This window comes from Lissotriton helveticus, chromosome 3_1, assembly GCF_964261635.1.
Source record: "Lissotriton helveticus chromosome 3_1, aLisHel1.1, whole genome shotgun sequence".
NCBI lineage: Eukaryota > Metazoa > Chordata > Amphibia > Caudata > Salamandridae > Lissotriton > Lissotriton helveticus.
Window position 1 is genome coordinate 1020114388 of NC_136061.1, and position 15305 is coordinate 1020129692.

At 42.4% G+C, this 15305-nt stretch overlaps 1 protein-coding gene across 1 annotated transcript in view; it reads left to right on the forward strand.

The window, feature by feature from the left end:
- Positions 1-15305, forward strand: part of CHRNA1 (cholinergic receptor nicotinic alpha 1 subunit) — a 155984-nt gene that overhangs the window by 131438 nt on the left and 9241 nt on the right. The window contains exon 8 of the mRNA XM_078683834.1: positions 2581-2820. Coding sequence (XP_078539960.1) covers positions 2581-2820 — 240 coding nt within the window. The remainder of the gene's footprint in view (positions 1-2580; positions 2821-15305) is intronic.

Genomic DNA, 15305 nt, shown 5'->3' on the forward strand with positions numbered 1-15305 from the left:
TGTCTCTTGAAGATGACATTTTAATGAGAGGTCTGCAATTGGTTGTGCCTGTTGATCTTAAACAAACTGTGTTAGACATGACTCATGAAGGTTATCCCGGTATGACTAGTATGAAAAGGAGGATTAGGAGCGAATTTTGGTGGCCTGCGGTGGATTGGTGGATTGAAAGGAAGGTCAGATGTTGTATTGAACGCAGTGTTAGTGACAAATCCCAAAAGACTTTTGTGGATTAATGCTTACCTGTTTCAAGGCCATTTCAGGTTTGGGAGAGTGTGTCTCTTGACATAGCTGGACCAATGAGTTTTGGCCACAATCCTTTGTATGCCATTCTTCTAGTTGACCAATTGTCCCAGTGGCCTGTTGTTAAGCTAGTACCACAAATTACTTCAAGAATTGGTATTCAATTTTTGAATGAAGTATTTGAAAGGGAGGGCTTTCCTGAGTTACTGCTTACAGACAATGGTGTGCAGTTGACGTCTCATGAGATGAAGGTGTTTCTTGAGAGTCATGGTATTGCATACAAGCGTTCTTCAGTATATTATCCACAAAGCAATGGTATTGTGTAAGGGTGGATTAGGGTGTTAAAAGGAGGTTTAGATCTTGCCATTAGCAATGGACAGAATTGTCATCAGGCTATTAAAGAGTTACTATGGCGTTACAGAAACACTCCCAGAAGTGATGGTGATTTGTCTACTTTTGAAAAAATGAGGGGTAGGGAGAGTCTGTGTAATTTGACTCAGAGATGGATGAGGGATCTAGTCTGTAGGGAGGATGTCAATAGAAAAGCCATTGATGATTGCTCTGGTGCGGTAGTTTTACAGGATAACGGTCTATTGCACCCTTTGAGAGTCAATGATTGGGTGCGTGTGAAAAAGGGGAGAATGTTGAGGTCTGGCGAGTCTAGGTTTTCGGCTCCTATGAGAGTTGTCAGAGTTGGTAAGCAGGTGGTGGAGCTAAACGATGGCAATGTCTGGAGTTTGTCCAAAGTTGTGAAAGTTCCTGGGTGGTTATGGCCTGACAATGACAGCTCTGGTCCCAAGTTGGTACGGGGTCCCAAAATTGGTGCGTAACAACATGAATTGGCGGAAAGAGTTCCGTCATCAACCTAGAAATGTGCAAAGACACAATGTTGTGAGACAGAGACCGGCATGGTGCAATGATTATCACATGGGTGTATACATTTTTATGTACATTCGGGCCCAGCATACATTCGTACTTTTATCAATGAATATTATTTGTGTTCTTGTTGTGTTTCTTACACACCTTGGTAAAACGTTTGTTAACAAAGGTGGATGTGCGGTGTCCTGCTGTTCTCTGGTGGAATCTGGAACACAGAATGCGTGGACCAGATTCCACACTAGGACGGTTGGCCCAGGTTTGGAGAAGGGGCTTCACGGCTCATCTCCTCTACACAATAAACTTACCATATTGTTACTGCTGCATCCTGTCCTCTGTTCCTGTGAATATTACACCTATCAATTAACCACAAGTTCATGTCATATGTCCTGTGTTTATTTTTTAGTAAAAATATGTACTACTAAAGATCCCTGCATTGCAAGGAACTGTTATTGGTTTTTTTTTTTACTTTTTCAAGGTGTTTTCAAATTTGGGCTAAATTAGTGCGCATCACAATGTGAATACTCTCATTTTAACTGCTAATGTCTTACTAAGTGATATTTTATATTTAATGTTTGTTGACCGTTTACAGAGATTATGAATTAAATAAAAAAGTACAATTAAGAAAATACAACACGTTTTACTAACCGTTATTGGCACTGTAAAAATCTAATTGCTCATTGACTGTTGAAAATTGTACAACTTTTGCCTAAACTTGTGTAAATGATGTCTATACCCAACATATTTTGAATGGAACTTGAACACATACATTCCGTTGCCCTGCCACTTCCCACTTTTCCAAATCTCACACTATCACTCAATGTTATGTTGGTTTGCTTTTGTAGTTTTGAGTGATGGTTTGTTTCACACTCAAAATCAGAGCACCAGTTTTGAGTTTTTCAGAGATACACACCGGCATACCACCATAAAACTAGAAGGGATAGATAGTCCCCTTATTTCTCTTTTGCACTTCAGCAGAGTACCATAGAAGTGTAAGCAGGACACTGGGATTAGGTAATCCCTCAGTTGCAACATTTTCCCCATAATTATGAAGTTACTGCACTTTTCGCATAATCCATTGTTGCTGTATCCCAGATTTCAACAAATAAAATATTGATTCTAGCTCAGACCGAGCAAAAGTTACTATAAAACATCACATGTGGTGTTGTGTAGTGGTAAACCCTTGACAATAGTTACCTGGTAACCTTTCAGTAGCTGAGGGCGACTAGCAATTTGCATTCTTTTACGACTCGGAAATTGCGAAATGTAATATCTAATATTAATATTATGTGATATATTAATTAATTAATTAACTAATATATCTAAACTAATATTAATATTTAATATCAGCCTGACATGCATCCTTGCTCAAATATTACAGAACGTGGGAAAAAATCAATGGCATAATGGAAATGTCTTATGTAATTCGATCAAGTGCATCAATGTAAAATCTGTTTTTTCCAGATTTTTATTGAGACCATTCCAAATGTGATGTTCTTCTCCACAATGAAACGCCCGGCCAAAGGCAAACACAATAAAAGGATTTTCACTGAAGACATTGACATCTCTGAAATCTCTGGGAAGCCAGGACCAGCTGCAGTGACCTATGATTCACCGCTCACGAAAAATCCAGATGTGAAGAGCGCCATAGAGGGCGTCAAATACATCGCCGAGACAATGAAATCGGACCAGGAGTCCAGCAATGTAAGATGCACGTACAATTTGCAAATGATTTGATCCTAAAAGCAGCGCACAAACTGGTACTACTTTTTCAGTGTTGGTGGGGATCTAGTTCAATAAGAATATTGTTTTTTGCTCCACTTGTCCTTGATAAATCACAGATGTATAGGAAATTGAGGTAAACATATATGCAAAATTCTCGTATTTCGATCAAATTCAAATTGTGCATTTTTCTCATTAACCACACCATGCAGTCCCAGATAGCCTTGCCCACTTTGACGCATAAACGTCTTATTTAATGGGCATCTGCAAAACTGTGCTAGGCATTTCTACCACAACCATGAGAAGAACCACATTTAAAACACCATTGTATTTAGGAATTAATACAATTGAAAAACGAGTTTGAATCGCCTTGACATTTACCAAGTAAATGCTAGCCTTACCTGTTCAGAAGCCACGCTCACTATAGCACAGACAACTCTGCGCAAAAATTTGAACAGTTTCTAGCATGCCACACTGTTTGTTGGCACAAGCTGGCGAATCTGTATCAGTGATGCCCAAGTAGGAAACATTCCACAGGAACTTAAAAATTATGAAAAAAGACATCAACGCTTCGTTGGTCATCAACAGTTTGATAGATTTATTTATTTAGTAAGTCTTAAAAAGCTCCTTTTCGCTGTCTAGCCGCTGGCCCATATAGTTTCGAGTCTATTAAGATGGTGAAAGAGCGAAGTGCAAGCGAATGGTCAAGACATCTCTGAACTGCAGAAAGCTCTTCAAGGGTAATCATTGGTGCAATGAGGTAGGGTTAGCATGTCACTTGAAGGGTTGCTGAAGCATTGCTATTTTTGTATCTTTCTGCCATTCAATAGGGGAGGAAGAATTGAGTTCCAGGCCGCTTGCGCTTTGGCTCGTAGGAGTCAACCGATTTTCAATATCATTTGCAGCATCTAGTGAACATTTCATTTTAGATTCTGGCTCTTAGACCAACATTTGGTATGTAATGTTTAGTTTCTTAGTTGAAACAAGTGGGTTTGTGAATTAAACAGTGCTTTCTGAGGCACTGGCTGCCAACGAGTAGTACGGGTGAGGTGGGGGATAGGAAAAGAAATAAGAAGGTTACTTACCTTGCTGCCGCACCACCACCTCGCCTTGCCTCGCGTTGTCCTCTTCTGTTCCTGCTTGAAGCAGGAAGCACACCCTGGCTCCTCCAAGCAATGCAGCGTTGTGCTTTGTCTGAGCGCCGTGGTTCTGCTCTCGCACAGGCAGTGGATGCCTGTGCAAGTTCCTCACAAGGCTGTGTATTACAGCCTGATGGGGAACATGCAAAGTGTGCATGACTGTTTGGCTGGCCAAACCGTCATGCGCACTTAAGTGCCCACCACTCCTCTCCTTGCTGGCTGTGATGACAGCCAAGCACCGCCTCACCAATCTGTCTGACAACGGAAAAATAAAATTATAATACCATAGAGTTATTATCATTTTATTTTTCCACTGCTCACAATGCTTTAGGCAGTACTCCTCTGCCTTAGCGGAGGAGCCGCCGCTTTTCTGAGGTTTACACAATGGCTCTAATTTGTAATCATTTTGGTAGATCGATGGGGAAGTAATTTTTCAACAAATGGGGCAGAGTATGCCCCAAAATGTTTTGTTTATTTTGGTCACTACGCTGAGAAACATCACCTACGTGTAAACATTTTCCTCGATTAATTATGGGTTCATTTCTGCCCTTGCAATGGATGGGGTCGCTGCGATCATTTTAATGAATTAGGGAGAGTACTTACGAATTCTAGATTATGAGATTTAATTTTTTCATGAGTATTTTGATGGGTTAGATTATTTCGGTGAAATCCTTCTCCCCCTCCTGCCAGTCTCTACTTGATCATTCTCTTTTTGTCTTTTTACATATTTAGTGATTTAAAACAGTCCAGGGACATAGCACAAAATGAAGGAACCCCCGGCAAAATATATCAAGGTGTGCCTGACCTTCCAGTCACTCATTGTCCCCCAACCTTATTTATTTATTTATTCATGCGTTTTTATATAGTGCGTACTTTACCCAAAGGTGTCAGAGCGCTTTACAAAAGAACCAGTTACATTACATAAGGACTTCAGCGTACGTAAATTACATATAAGATTCGAAACAGATACCTGTGTCTAAATACAAAAACAAAAATGATACAATGGTGTGTACGAGAGATGTGCAATTTAACCCCTTGGCCGCGGCGGTAATTCCGTCGCGGCGCTGGGGGAGAGGGGGGTCCGTGCGGCGCCGCCACGCTCGTGACGGAACCACTCCGTCACGAGCCACGGGCGTGCTGTGCTTGTGACGGAGTGGTTCCGCCATGGCCCCGCCCGCTCAATAGAAAGCCCGCGCATGCACGGAATTCCTGTAGCGTGGGCGGGGCGGCCGCGCCGTGACGGAACCACTCCGTCACCAGCACAGCGTGTCCGTGGCTCGTGACGGAGTGGTTTCGTCCCAAGCACTCAAGGGGTTAAACTAACAGCGTAGATATAATCTGCCAATATTGTCAGGACGTGCGCACAAAGAGTATTGGCGGGAAGTGAGCGCAAGGAATATAGAAATAGCATAATGATATTATATAGCATATTATTATAATATACACAGGCAACAGTGTATACAGGAAGTATACTATGGACAGTATACGATGATCCATTTTCAGACAGATGGTGGACCTAAACACATGGCAGTCCCTTTGTCTGCAGCCATCAGGGACTGTGACTCGTGCGCCTACTTTACTCGGGCTGCGTCCTGCCTCGGACCTTCGCGTGTTGCCCCTTCACACCTCTCCATTATAAGGACAGCATAGGGCTTGTCTGTGGCCCTCGGTTTTAGTGACAGGGGGATCCTGACCACCTTACCCTCTATGGTGCCCATAGCCTGGGGCTGGCGAGTGAATCCTGCTTCGAGGGCGTGGGAGCATCTGAGGTGTGTGAGTTCCCTGCTTTTAACTTGAGCTCTTTTGTTAATCCGTCTGCCTGGTCGGCAGTCATTTCTCCCGCTGCTCATCACGGTTCATGAGATAATAAACATTTAATTTTTCCTTTTTAATTTATGGCTTTGTTTTTTTAATCTAATTCTTTTCTCACCTTGTTGGAAGTCTGTACTAATTAAAACATGTTTTAAAGAGTTCTTGTCAGTGGCAGCAGTGCACCATGTAAATACGAATGACATAACATTACTGATAGCTGCTGTGGTGACTGCTCAGGAGCTCACTGGCCCAGCATGTGTCTGAACCAGCAGGTCAGCCATCAGGCTGCCAGTTCACCCTTTGTAGAGATCCTATGCTATTTTCAGAAGTCAGACTAATCCAGTAAGCTCAGCTAAAGGGCCTTAAACAAGTAAAGAAGGTTCTGGCCTCAGATTGCCTTGGGAGCAATATCTGGGATTTATAAGTCTGTCTGTTGCACATGGGTCTCTGAATGCCATGCAGCAAGGAGCTGAAACTCATGAAACTGACCAACCCGTCTCAGGCTCCACTTGCTGCTGATCATGCAATAATCATGTTCAAATTCTTCAACTCAACCTACGAATAAAATCACATTCTATCAACAGTCCAATCGTCTACATTGGTGATTAATTAATAAAAAAATGATATGTGCAAGGACCCAGAGTTTTCATTAGGAGCCCTCTGCCATCCAGAGCTAGGGTTACAGACTAGGAAGCCTGCCTAGTCTTGATTCCACTCCAATCTTTCACCACCATACACCTGCTGTCTCTTTATCTCACTGGTCCATGGTCTTTTTCAAACCCGCTTTCTCTCTTTGTGTTCCCAGGTTTCTCTTAATCCTTTTTTCTCCATTTTTGCTTTTCTCTTTCTTGCTGTAGGTCAAAGTCTGATAAAAAAAGATAGGGTCCAGTTGCCAAAAATGAGTACCGGTGACCACCTCCAGCAACCGCTGGCACAAATTAAGCACTTTAGACCAAATATGCCTCTAGAGTCCAGAAATAATTTATACCCATTTAAATGGTGGAGGCATTTAGCAAGATCCTCCTACTGAGGAAAACATACACAAACATAACTACACTTCAGGAGGGGATTCAAACCATTATTTTTTAGCAACGCCCACCTTTCAATAAACAATGATTGATTACAGCAACAAAACAGCTCAATGTAACTTTTAAATTCAGTGCATAGTATTTAAATTACATCAAACACATACGAAATGAGGAGTGTGGGGGGCACATTTTCTCCATATAAAACAACTGTACATTTCACATTCATGAATATATTAAAACCATGGGACCTCATTTATGAAAAGTGACGCATCGCTGCGTGAAAACAGCGATGCGTCACTTTTCACTGCGCCCTCCTTGCGACACCAATGATGCGTTATATTTACAGTATGACGCATCATTGCGCAAGGAGTTACAGATACGTCAGTATTTCTGACGTATCTGTATGGCGCAAAAGTGACGCATTGCTGGAGTGTGTCACAAAAGTGACGCAACTCCAGCAATGTGTCCTTTCACATGGGGCAAGCCCCATGTGAAAGGGCCTGCGTCAGTCTTACGCCTGCTGTGAGGCAGGCGTAAGAAATTGACGCATTTGTGTCCTAGCAGTGGAGCAGGGAAATCTTATAGATTTCACTGCGTCACTTCCATGACCCTTTCTTACGTCAAAACGCCCCCTTGCATACATTATACCTGGTGCAGGTATAATGTGGCGCAGGAGTTTACAAAGTGACGCATCTACCTAGATGCGTCACTTTGTAAATATGGCGCAACAAGGTGCATTTTTTGCGCCACTGGTGCGTCACAAAAAGTGACGCACCGGTGGCGTAAAAGTGACGCATAGCCTCATAAATGAGGCCCTTGGTACACAATTACATTACCCCTTTCATTGAAGGATCGTAGAGCTATATGACACTAAATTATCTTTTTTTATATAGAATAATTCATAAAATCATATGAGTATGGGAAGTAGTACTACAGGAGTACTGTTTTAAATAATCTTTTGAATCAACCCCAACTCATCCACCCCGATTAGTAAAGTGCAAAGAGGTACAGTCCTTTCTATTTGTGATAATCGTTTATGAATATTCCCTGAATAGTCCCATTTTATTCCAATTTGAGATTCTTAGGGCCAGTTCACATATGCATGTAAGAGTCCTCCTGAAGTATTACTTCTCGTACGCATCAATGCTTTTGTGAATCAGCCCCATAATTTCTCCAGATTGTCCATGTTAATCAAATAATCAGCAATAGGAGTGTCTAATGGCCATGTTCAACCAGGGGTCCTTGAAAATCAGATGGCCCACTATCCCAATACCCTCATTAAAGAGTAAAGGGAACCAGTGTGGACATGGCTATTGAAACAGAGAAAATCCACCAACCATCCAATGGCCATTGTCCCTCAACAGGACTATAAAAAGGTCAGGAACTGGTCTGACCAAAGAAAATACAGTTTACTAAAGAATGAATTGTGGACAAGCACGATAACACCTTTGCTTATTTACACTTTGACAGTTCCTAGAACCTAGTACAGGGTCCAGTATGTGAGAAGACACTCACCCGGAGGAATTCAACCCCCTCTGATGTGGAGTTGAGGGGACAAAATAATACCCTTGAGAGGGAGGAGCGCACTTCTACTACTGCATTGTGATTGGTGGCCGAAGAGTAGGGAGAAGACGATGCTGGTGATTGACAGATTAACTTCTGCAATTGGGTTACCACCAATTTTCAATTGACAATAAATGTAAATCTTTTGCGAGCACATTTTGGTTGCAAAATATTCATACATACCATTCCAATTCGGTACTAGAACGAGACCGCGTCAAGACGCCCCTTCCAAATACCGAATCGCAAAACCCAAATTAAGATTCGGTAACAAGCTGAAATTTGGGCCTAGTACCTCCCAAAAAGCTTTTTTGCGGCTCACAAATGGGCCAACTTCTATGAATCAGGCATTTTACAGCCTCAAAAATGTTTTGAACTGAACATCTAGCCTAAGTCTTTAAAAAAGAAAATGTATGTACAGACTTTTTAAGAATGGTGGGGAAGAGAAAGGCTAGTCTGTTGAATGTATGGTATGTAAAGCAGAATGGGAAGAATTCTCTGTCACAGAAAAAACTGAACAGTTCTGATTTCCAAATCACCCAAAGGCTAGAATTCTTGCACAGCTCCTCCTAAAAGTTAAAGGAAAGAGCCTAGGTGGCATTCTGGTGGAGATACAAGTCCATCCACAGGAAACCACTTTTCTATCGAAGAGTGTACTGATGTCTCAGAATAGTAGAATGTGCCATAGTCACATTCCACTTCCTATCAATATGGAAACAAGATACCACACATCTCCTTCTAGAGATACTTACACAAAGAGAACTAAACATAACAAGATAAAGCTTTAAAACGTAGCTCACAGAGACTAAAATAAACTATATATATACATCTAATAGAATAAAAATGACATGGGGTACATCTCTCTCATAGTTCTCCCAACAATTAGGAGTCTTCACCTTTCTTTGACTCCTTGATACACGCACACTCACTTTCTCTCTATCATTGCTTCTACGCATTCCTATAGCTGGTTTCTCACCCAAATCCTCTCTTTCCTCTTCAACTCCTTTGTTCACACAATGCTTAGACTCTCCCACTCTCACCTTCTCCCTTTCTTTGCCATATTTCACCACTATTACTCTGTTGAGATTCCCCACTCTGGAATCTGAGGTCTTTACAGCAGTCATGAAAAGTTTCACTACACGGATGGGATCAGAAAATCTGCAACTCCCACCCGGCATTCTAATTCTTATCCCACCCAGGATTTTAATTCTTATTCAGTCACCTACATGCACTTTGGTGACCTCTACTCGTGTCCTCCCATCAAATCATTTGTTCCCCTCTTCCATCCTCTTCTCTTCACATTCCTTCCTATTTACCACCCTCTCACCGATCTTATCATGGCTTCTCCGTTCCAAACGCTTCTCATCATCACACAGTAGGGTCTTCTCTTTTTAAAACAGCTCAAATGGAGACTTCCCTGTGATGAAATGGGGGAGGGGGCCGAGGGAGGGGGGGTGGTGGGGGTAAGACGATACACAACAACATTTCTTTGCACTTCTTCCCTCCACTCCACATCATTATTCTTGGCTCTCCTGATGGTCTCTTTCAGCACCCTATTGAAACGTTCTACTACACCATGAGTATCTGGGTGGTACAAATCACATTTCCTGTGATTAATCCCTCTCTACGTGAGAAATTCTTCCATTTCCCTTCAAACCAATTGGACCCCATTATTTGTGAGCAACACATGTTGGATATCTTCCCTGCTTAGTTCTATAAGAAACGCCACCACTTGTCTGGTTTCCACCCCTTGTGTAAAGTTAACTTCCGGCCGCCTTGAGCATAAGTCCGTCAAAATAACCACATACGTGGTTCCTGTCTGAGTGAATAGGTTCAAGAATATCTAAGGCAACTTCCTCCCACGGACCACCTGGTAACTTCCTCACCTCCATAGGTTGTACTCTGAGTTTCAAACCTTTATTGCTTGTCATGCACTGTGCACACTCCCTAACTAACCTTTCTGTCTCCACGTCCCTGGCCACCAATAAGCTGTTCTTAACAACTCCTTCATCTTTGAAATCCCTTGGTGCCCTTCATGTACCAATTTCAACAAGGATTTCCTTAAAGACACTGGTGGAACCAACCTTGTTCCTCCGAATAAACATCCCTGCTGCTCCAACAACCCCTCTCTTACATTCCAAAACTTTTGACAATCTTTACCCTTGTATTCCTTTCTATGCCAATCTGTTTTCAACAACTTAAATACTGCCTGCAACACTCTGTTGTTACAGGTGGCTTTCTTCCACTCTTCTTCAGCTAAGACACTACCCTCTATCACACAGCCTCTTTCTTGTTAAACTCATTATCTCCACACTCTGTCCCTTCTACGTTATCCACCAAACAAGATAAAGCATATGCCACCACATTCCTGAGCCCTTGTATGTATTCCACCAAGAAATCATACTCTTGCAACTCTTACCCACTTGGTAATTCTTCCTGATACCGCATCAATACCTTTTCTGTGGAAAATGTCTTTTAAAGGCTTATGATCTGTTTTAACCTTGAACTCACAACCCCACAAAAAGGTTCATATCTTTCTCACAGCCCAATAAATCGCCTGGGCGGCCCTCTCTAAAATGGAGTTTCTCTTTTCTGTCCCTTCAAACTCCATGAAGCAAATATGATGGTCTTGGTACTGCTCCCTTCTCCTTGCAATAACTCTACTCTTAACCCCTTGATACTCACGTCGGTATTCAAGGTAGATTTTACATTAGGATCAAAACTACACAAATCAGGAGCTGCAGCTAATTCTTATTTTTAATAAATTGAATTCCTCTTCACAATCACAGTCCCAAACAAAGTCTGCACCCTTTTTTAACAAACCCCTTATTTTTGCACTCTTCATGGAAAAATTAGGAATGAATTTACAATATTCAGCCATTACAAAAATAATCTGAGTAACTCCTCCTTGTTTTGTTGGGAGACCACCCCTTTGATCGCTCCCACCAAACTCACTTTGGGTTTTATGCCTGTGTCTGAAATTTCATGTCCAAAATATTCTATGTGTGTCCGCCTAAATTTACACTTCTCACCTTATATGCCTGAACTCCCCAATCAACAGTTTCTGCTTGCATTATCTTTCTGCAATGAAATGACTCCTCTCTTGATTTCCCCTAAAGAAGCAGAAGAACAGAAGGAACTGCATGGAAGCTTATGTGTGAACAGCCTTAATTAGAGGGGGACTCAGTCTAAAATCTGTAAAGCGGTTAAACGAAATGTAATGTTTCTTTGTGGCACCTTGTAAGTCATACATAGCGCTCTTACACCCATCACATCTAGTTTCCACTAAATAAAACTCCAAGTTATAAATAAATACAGAGAATTTCTGGAAAGGACTAATGGGCTACTAATTAATACACAAGGTAACCTGGGCCTCCAGGAGTGTAGTAGGCTTGGTATAAGTGCAAAGGTTTCTATCCTACTGAATTAAGGGGTCGATTATGATGGCGGTGAATCCGCATCCTCCGGGATGCGGATTCACCGCCGAAGTCCTTGAAAACACCCACCGCCAGATTATGATGGCGGTGGGTTCGCCGCTGATCCACGGGGTGTGGACCACAATATGGTGGTGGTGTCTGCAAGACACCGCCAGCCATATTATGATGTGTGCGGAGACATGCTTGTCCGCGGCGGATATTCCGCTGTGGAAAAGCATGTGGACCTTTGCTTCTGGGGGCCCCTTGCGGGCCCCCAGGGTGTTGGGGGGTGGGAGATGCACATGGGGGGTACCTATGGTACCCCCCTGCATGTGCATGCACAAAGCGGCAGGCACCGCGCGGTGCCTGCCGCTTTGTGCATGCAAATGCAAAGCATGCATTTTTAACTTTGCAGCGGGTGCTGCTTTAAGCAGCAACCGCCGCAATGTTAAATATACAGGATGTGACCGTCAGGGTGGCGGTCACATCCTAATTCATATGGAAGGAACGCCGCTGCCTCTGCGGAGGTTCCCTCCACCTCGGGGGTGGCGGACGGATGCAGGTCCGTCCGCCATCCTAATCGACACACCAGTTGGAGAAACAGAGAAGGCAGAAATACATATCAATCCTTCTACCTGATTGGGCAGGCTCTATTGCCACTCATGCGTGCCTTAAGATTAGCATTTAAACATATGAAAGGGCCAGAGGGGGATCACACTAATGGGATCCCCATTTTCCACATTTGGGCACTGCGAGAAGCAATGAGCTGCTGTCATCACAGACTCTGCTGATGGGCTGCTATACCGGATAAAGCAAAATTCCACACAGGATAAAAAATGATCAGTGAGGGTTGAAGGAATGAGGGGATTTTGTGTTTTAATATAAGTGTGGGGTCTGAGACAGTCAGGAACACTTCAATGTAAGTTTATTTCCACACAGTAGAAGATGGAGCTGATAGCTTGATTGTACCACCGGTAGACCACATATGAATAACTAAGTACAACACTCTAATGTCATTGTAAAGGAGAGTTCTTTAATGCTGAAAATTAAGAAAACTTAATACGTTGCCAAGATCTCAAAGTCGGCACATGGACAAGGTAAGTCGACATAGCACCAAAAAATGACTAGTCTTTAAAGTCAAAACACATTCTATGACCCAGTAAAACTACAAAGATACCAATAACACCTTTGATAGCAATCATTAGGAAGTCACAAAAATAAAGGCGTGGCTTTAAGGACAATAGAAAGGACTTTCATGACTATACAAATGTGGTAAACCTACTTCCCACACCAATGAAACTCACCAACACACCACCAATAACAGGCTGAGCTGAGCAATTATACCAGAGACAAATCCCCACTTATAACCATGAACCCTGGAAATACTAGATAATGACTTGCAGAACAAACATTTTTCAAAAGTGTCCACTATTCAAAAATCTTCCACTGATCATTAGAAACAAACTGTTGGAAGCAAACTATCCTATCAAGCAGCTAGTAACACCACCACCAATAATACATTACTAACACGAGGGGAAATTATCTTACGTCAAACACACACAAGGTAATGGGAGGAATGCTTGTAATTTGTGTAACCACTGGCATAGGCTCGGGGTAGCATTCCAATCCTTCCTTCTTTCACCCACCATGTCACCTCACATTAGACCAGCCATGTGCAAGTCAATCTTGGTCCCGCTCCAATATGAACAGTCCAGGCTGAATTTCAAATCCGGGTCCTCTGAATCAGAACTGAAGCAACCCAAGTCTCGTTTTACCGTAGTTCTGTGCAGCTTGGTTCCAGGGCATAGTGAGCAAGGGAGACATGCCTAGGCATACCCTTGTCCCCATAGGGTGGTATATCAAACACACAAACTGTGATAGGAGAAATGCTTACAATTTGTCTAACCATTGGCAATCACTTGTGGTAGCATTCCAACCCATCATTCTTTTGCCCACAGTGCCATCTCATATTAGACCCAGCCGTATGCAAATCATTCTTCGTCCTGCCCCATTGGGAACAGTCCAGATCAAATCTCTCCTACAGTCAAACCTTGTATCCCACAATCAGGCCAAAAATGCAAACCCCCAAATTCTTTAGGAGGATCTTCTGCGTAACACAGATTTACACACAATTCGAGCAAATATAAAATCTCGTCCAGCCATACCCCTTCCATGCAAGCCATCCTAATAACAAATATTGATCACATGAACACCTGTTAGTCTTCCTGATACAGAAAAAACAAGGGTGGGGAAGGGCCTAAGGGAGTTTAAAGACCAGGCTAAGACACATTCCCTAAATAACATATGAAATACAAAAGTGTCAAAGGGACTAAACCAACAAAGTCTATATGTGGTGCATAAGGCTGAGTGAGACAGTGTCAAACCATATACAAAGAACAATAAACCTTAGAAAAGTACCCTGTGATCCCTAACAGGATACCCATCAGTCACCACTCGGAACCGCCCTTCATCATTTGGGATTCCTGTTAACCATATAAAAGGCACACCACTGGTTTCAGATGGAGGGTCGTATGTATTCACCTCTTCAAAACCTAGTCGTGACCCATATGGTTTGGAGTGTCACAAGTCACTCCTCCATGAAAAAATGAGAGTGACTGAATCGCAGTGCAAGTGAAAAAGAAGGTGCTCAGTGAAGATAAAATTGGGTGAGGGAGTAAGAAAAATATTTTATTCAGTTTTATACTCGCTCCACCAATATTAAGAACCAGCAGGGGTAAATTAAACAAATATTTACCTAGAAATAATGGTCAACATGTTTCAGCAAAACTGTGGACTGGATAGTCCATTGCTTTTATCAGGACCTGGATATTAAATAATGCTACTGCGAAAAATATATGTGAAGTGTGTTAAAAAGTGACTATACAAAAAACAATCTGCAACATGAAACAAAATCACCTGGATCCTTAGGTGTAGTCTTTTGCTCGCAGTTGTTATAAGTCACTGGCAAGGAAAACACAGACAAACAACTGTAAAATGACCACATTAACATAGACAAGTTAGCGCGTGCTCAATTCACAATCAACTATAACTCATTCGTTAATGTAACGCAACACGTTGGTTCCATTTTTTACATGAAGACACTGAAATGTAATGCTACATGTGACATTGTATACTTCGTCTTACCCTTGTATTCGAAGTATTGGGCTCCACCTCGCCTGGCAACGGCTCAGGACTCGAGGGAGGCACCGCTCTAGTGGAAGGAAGCAGAAGACAAAGAAATGTCGACGCCTCCTAAGGTAATTGAAAACAGCGCACACCACTGGTGGTACCATGAGATTAAAGGAGAAACTCTTATTAAAAGATCGTGTGTTCAAGGCTCTCGTTGTAATGGCAAAGACGGAAAATATGAAAGGGGCTTGATCTAGTTTGGAAAACAGAAGCCTCGCGTCAATTGCCACTAAAAAAGAGGTATCTGGTGCAAGATCGCATATGCAAGTGGTAAGAGTATCGAATACCTACACCAAAATAGAGCGAGGAAAGAGGTAAAGAAG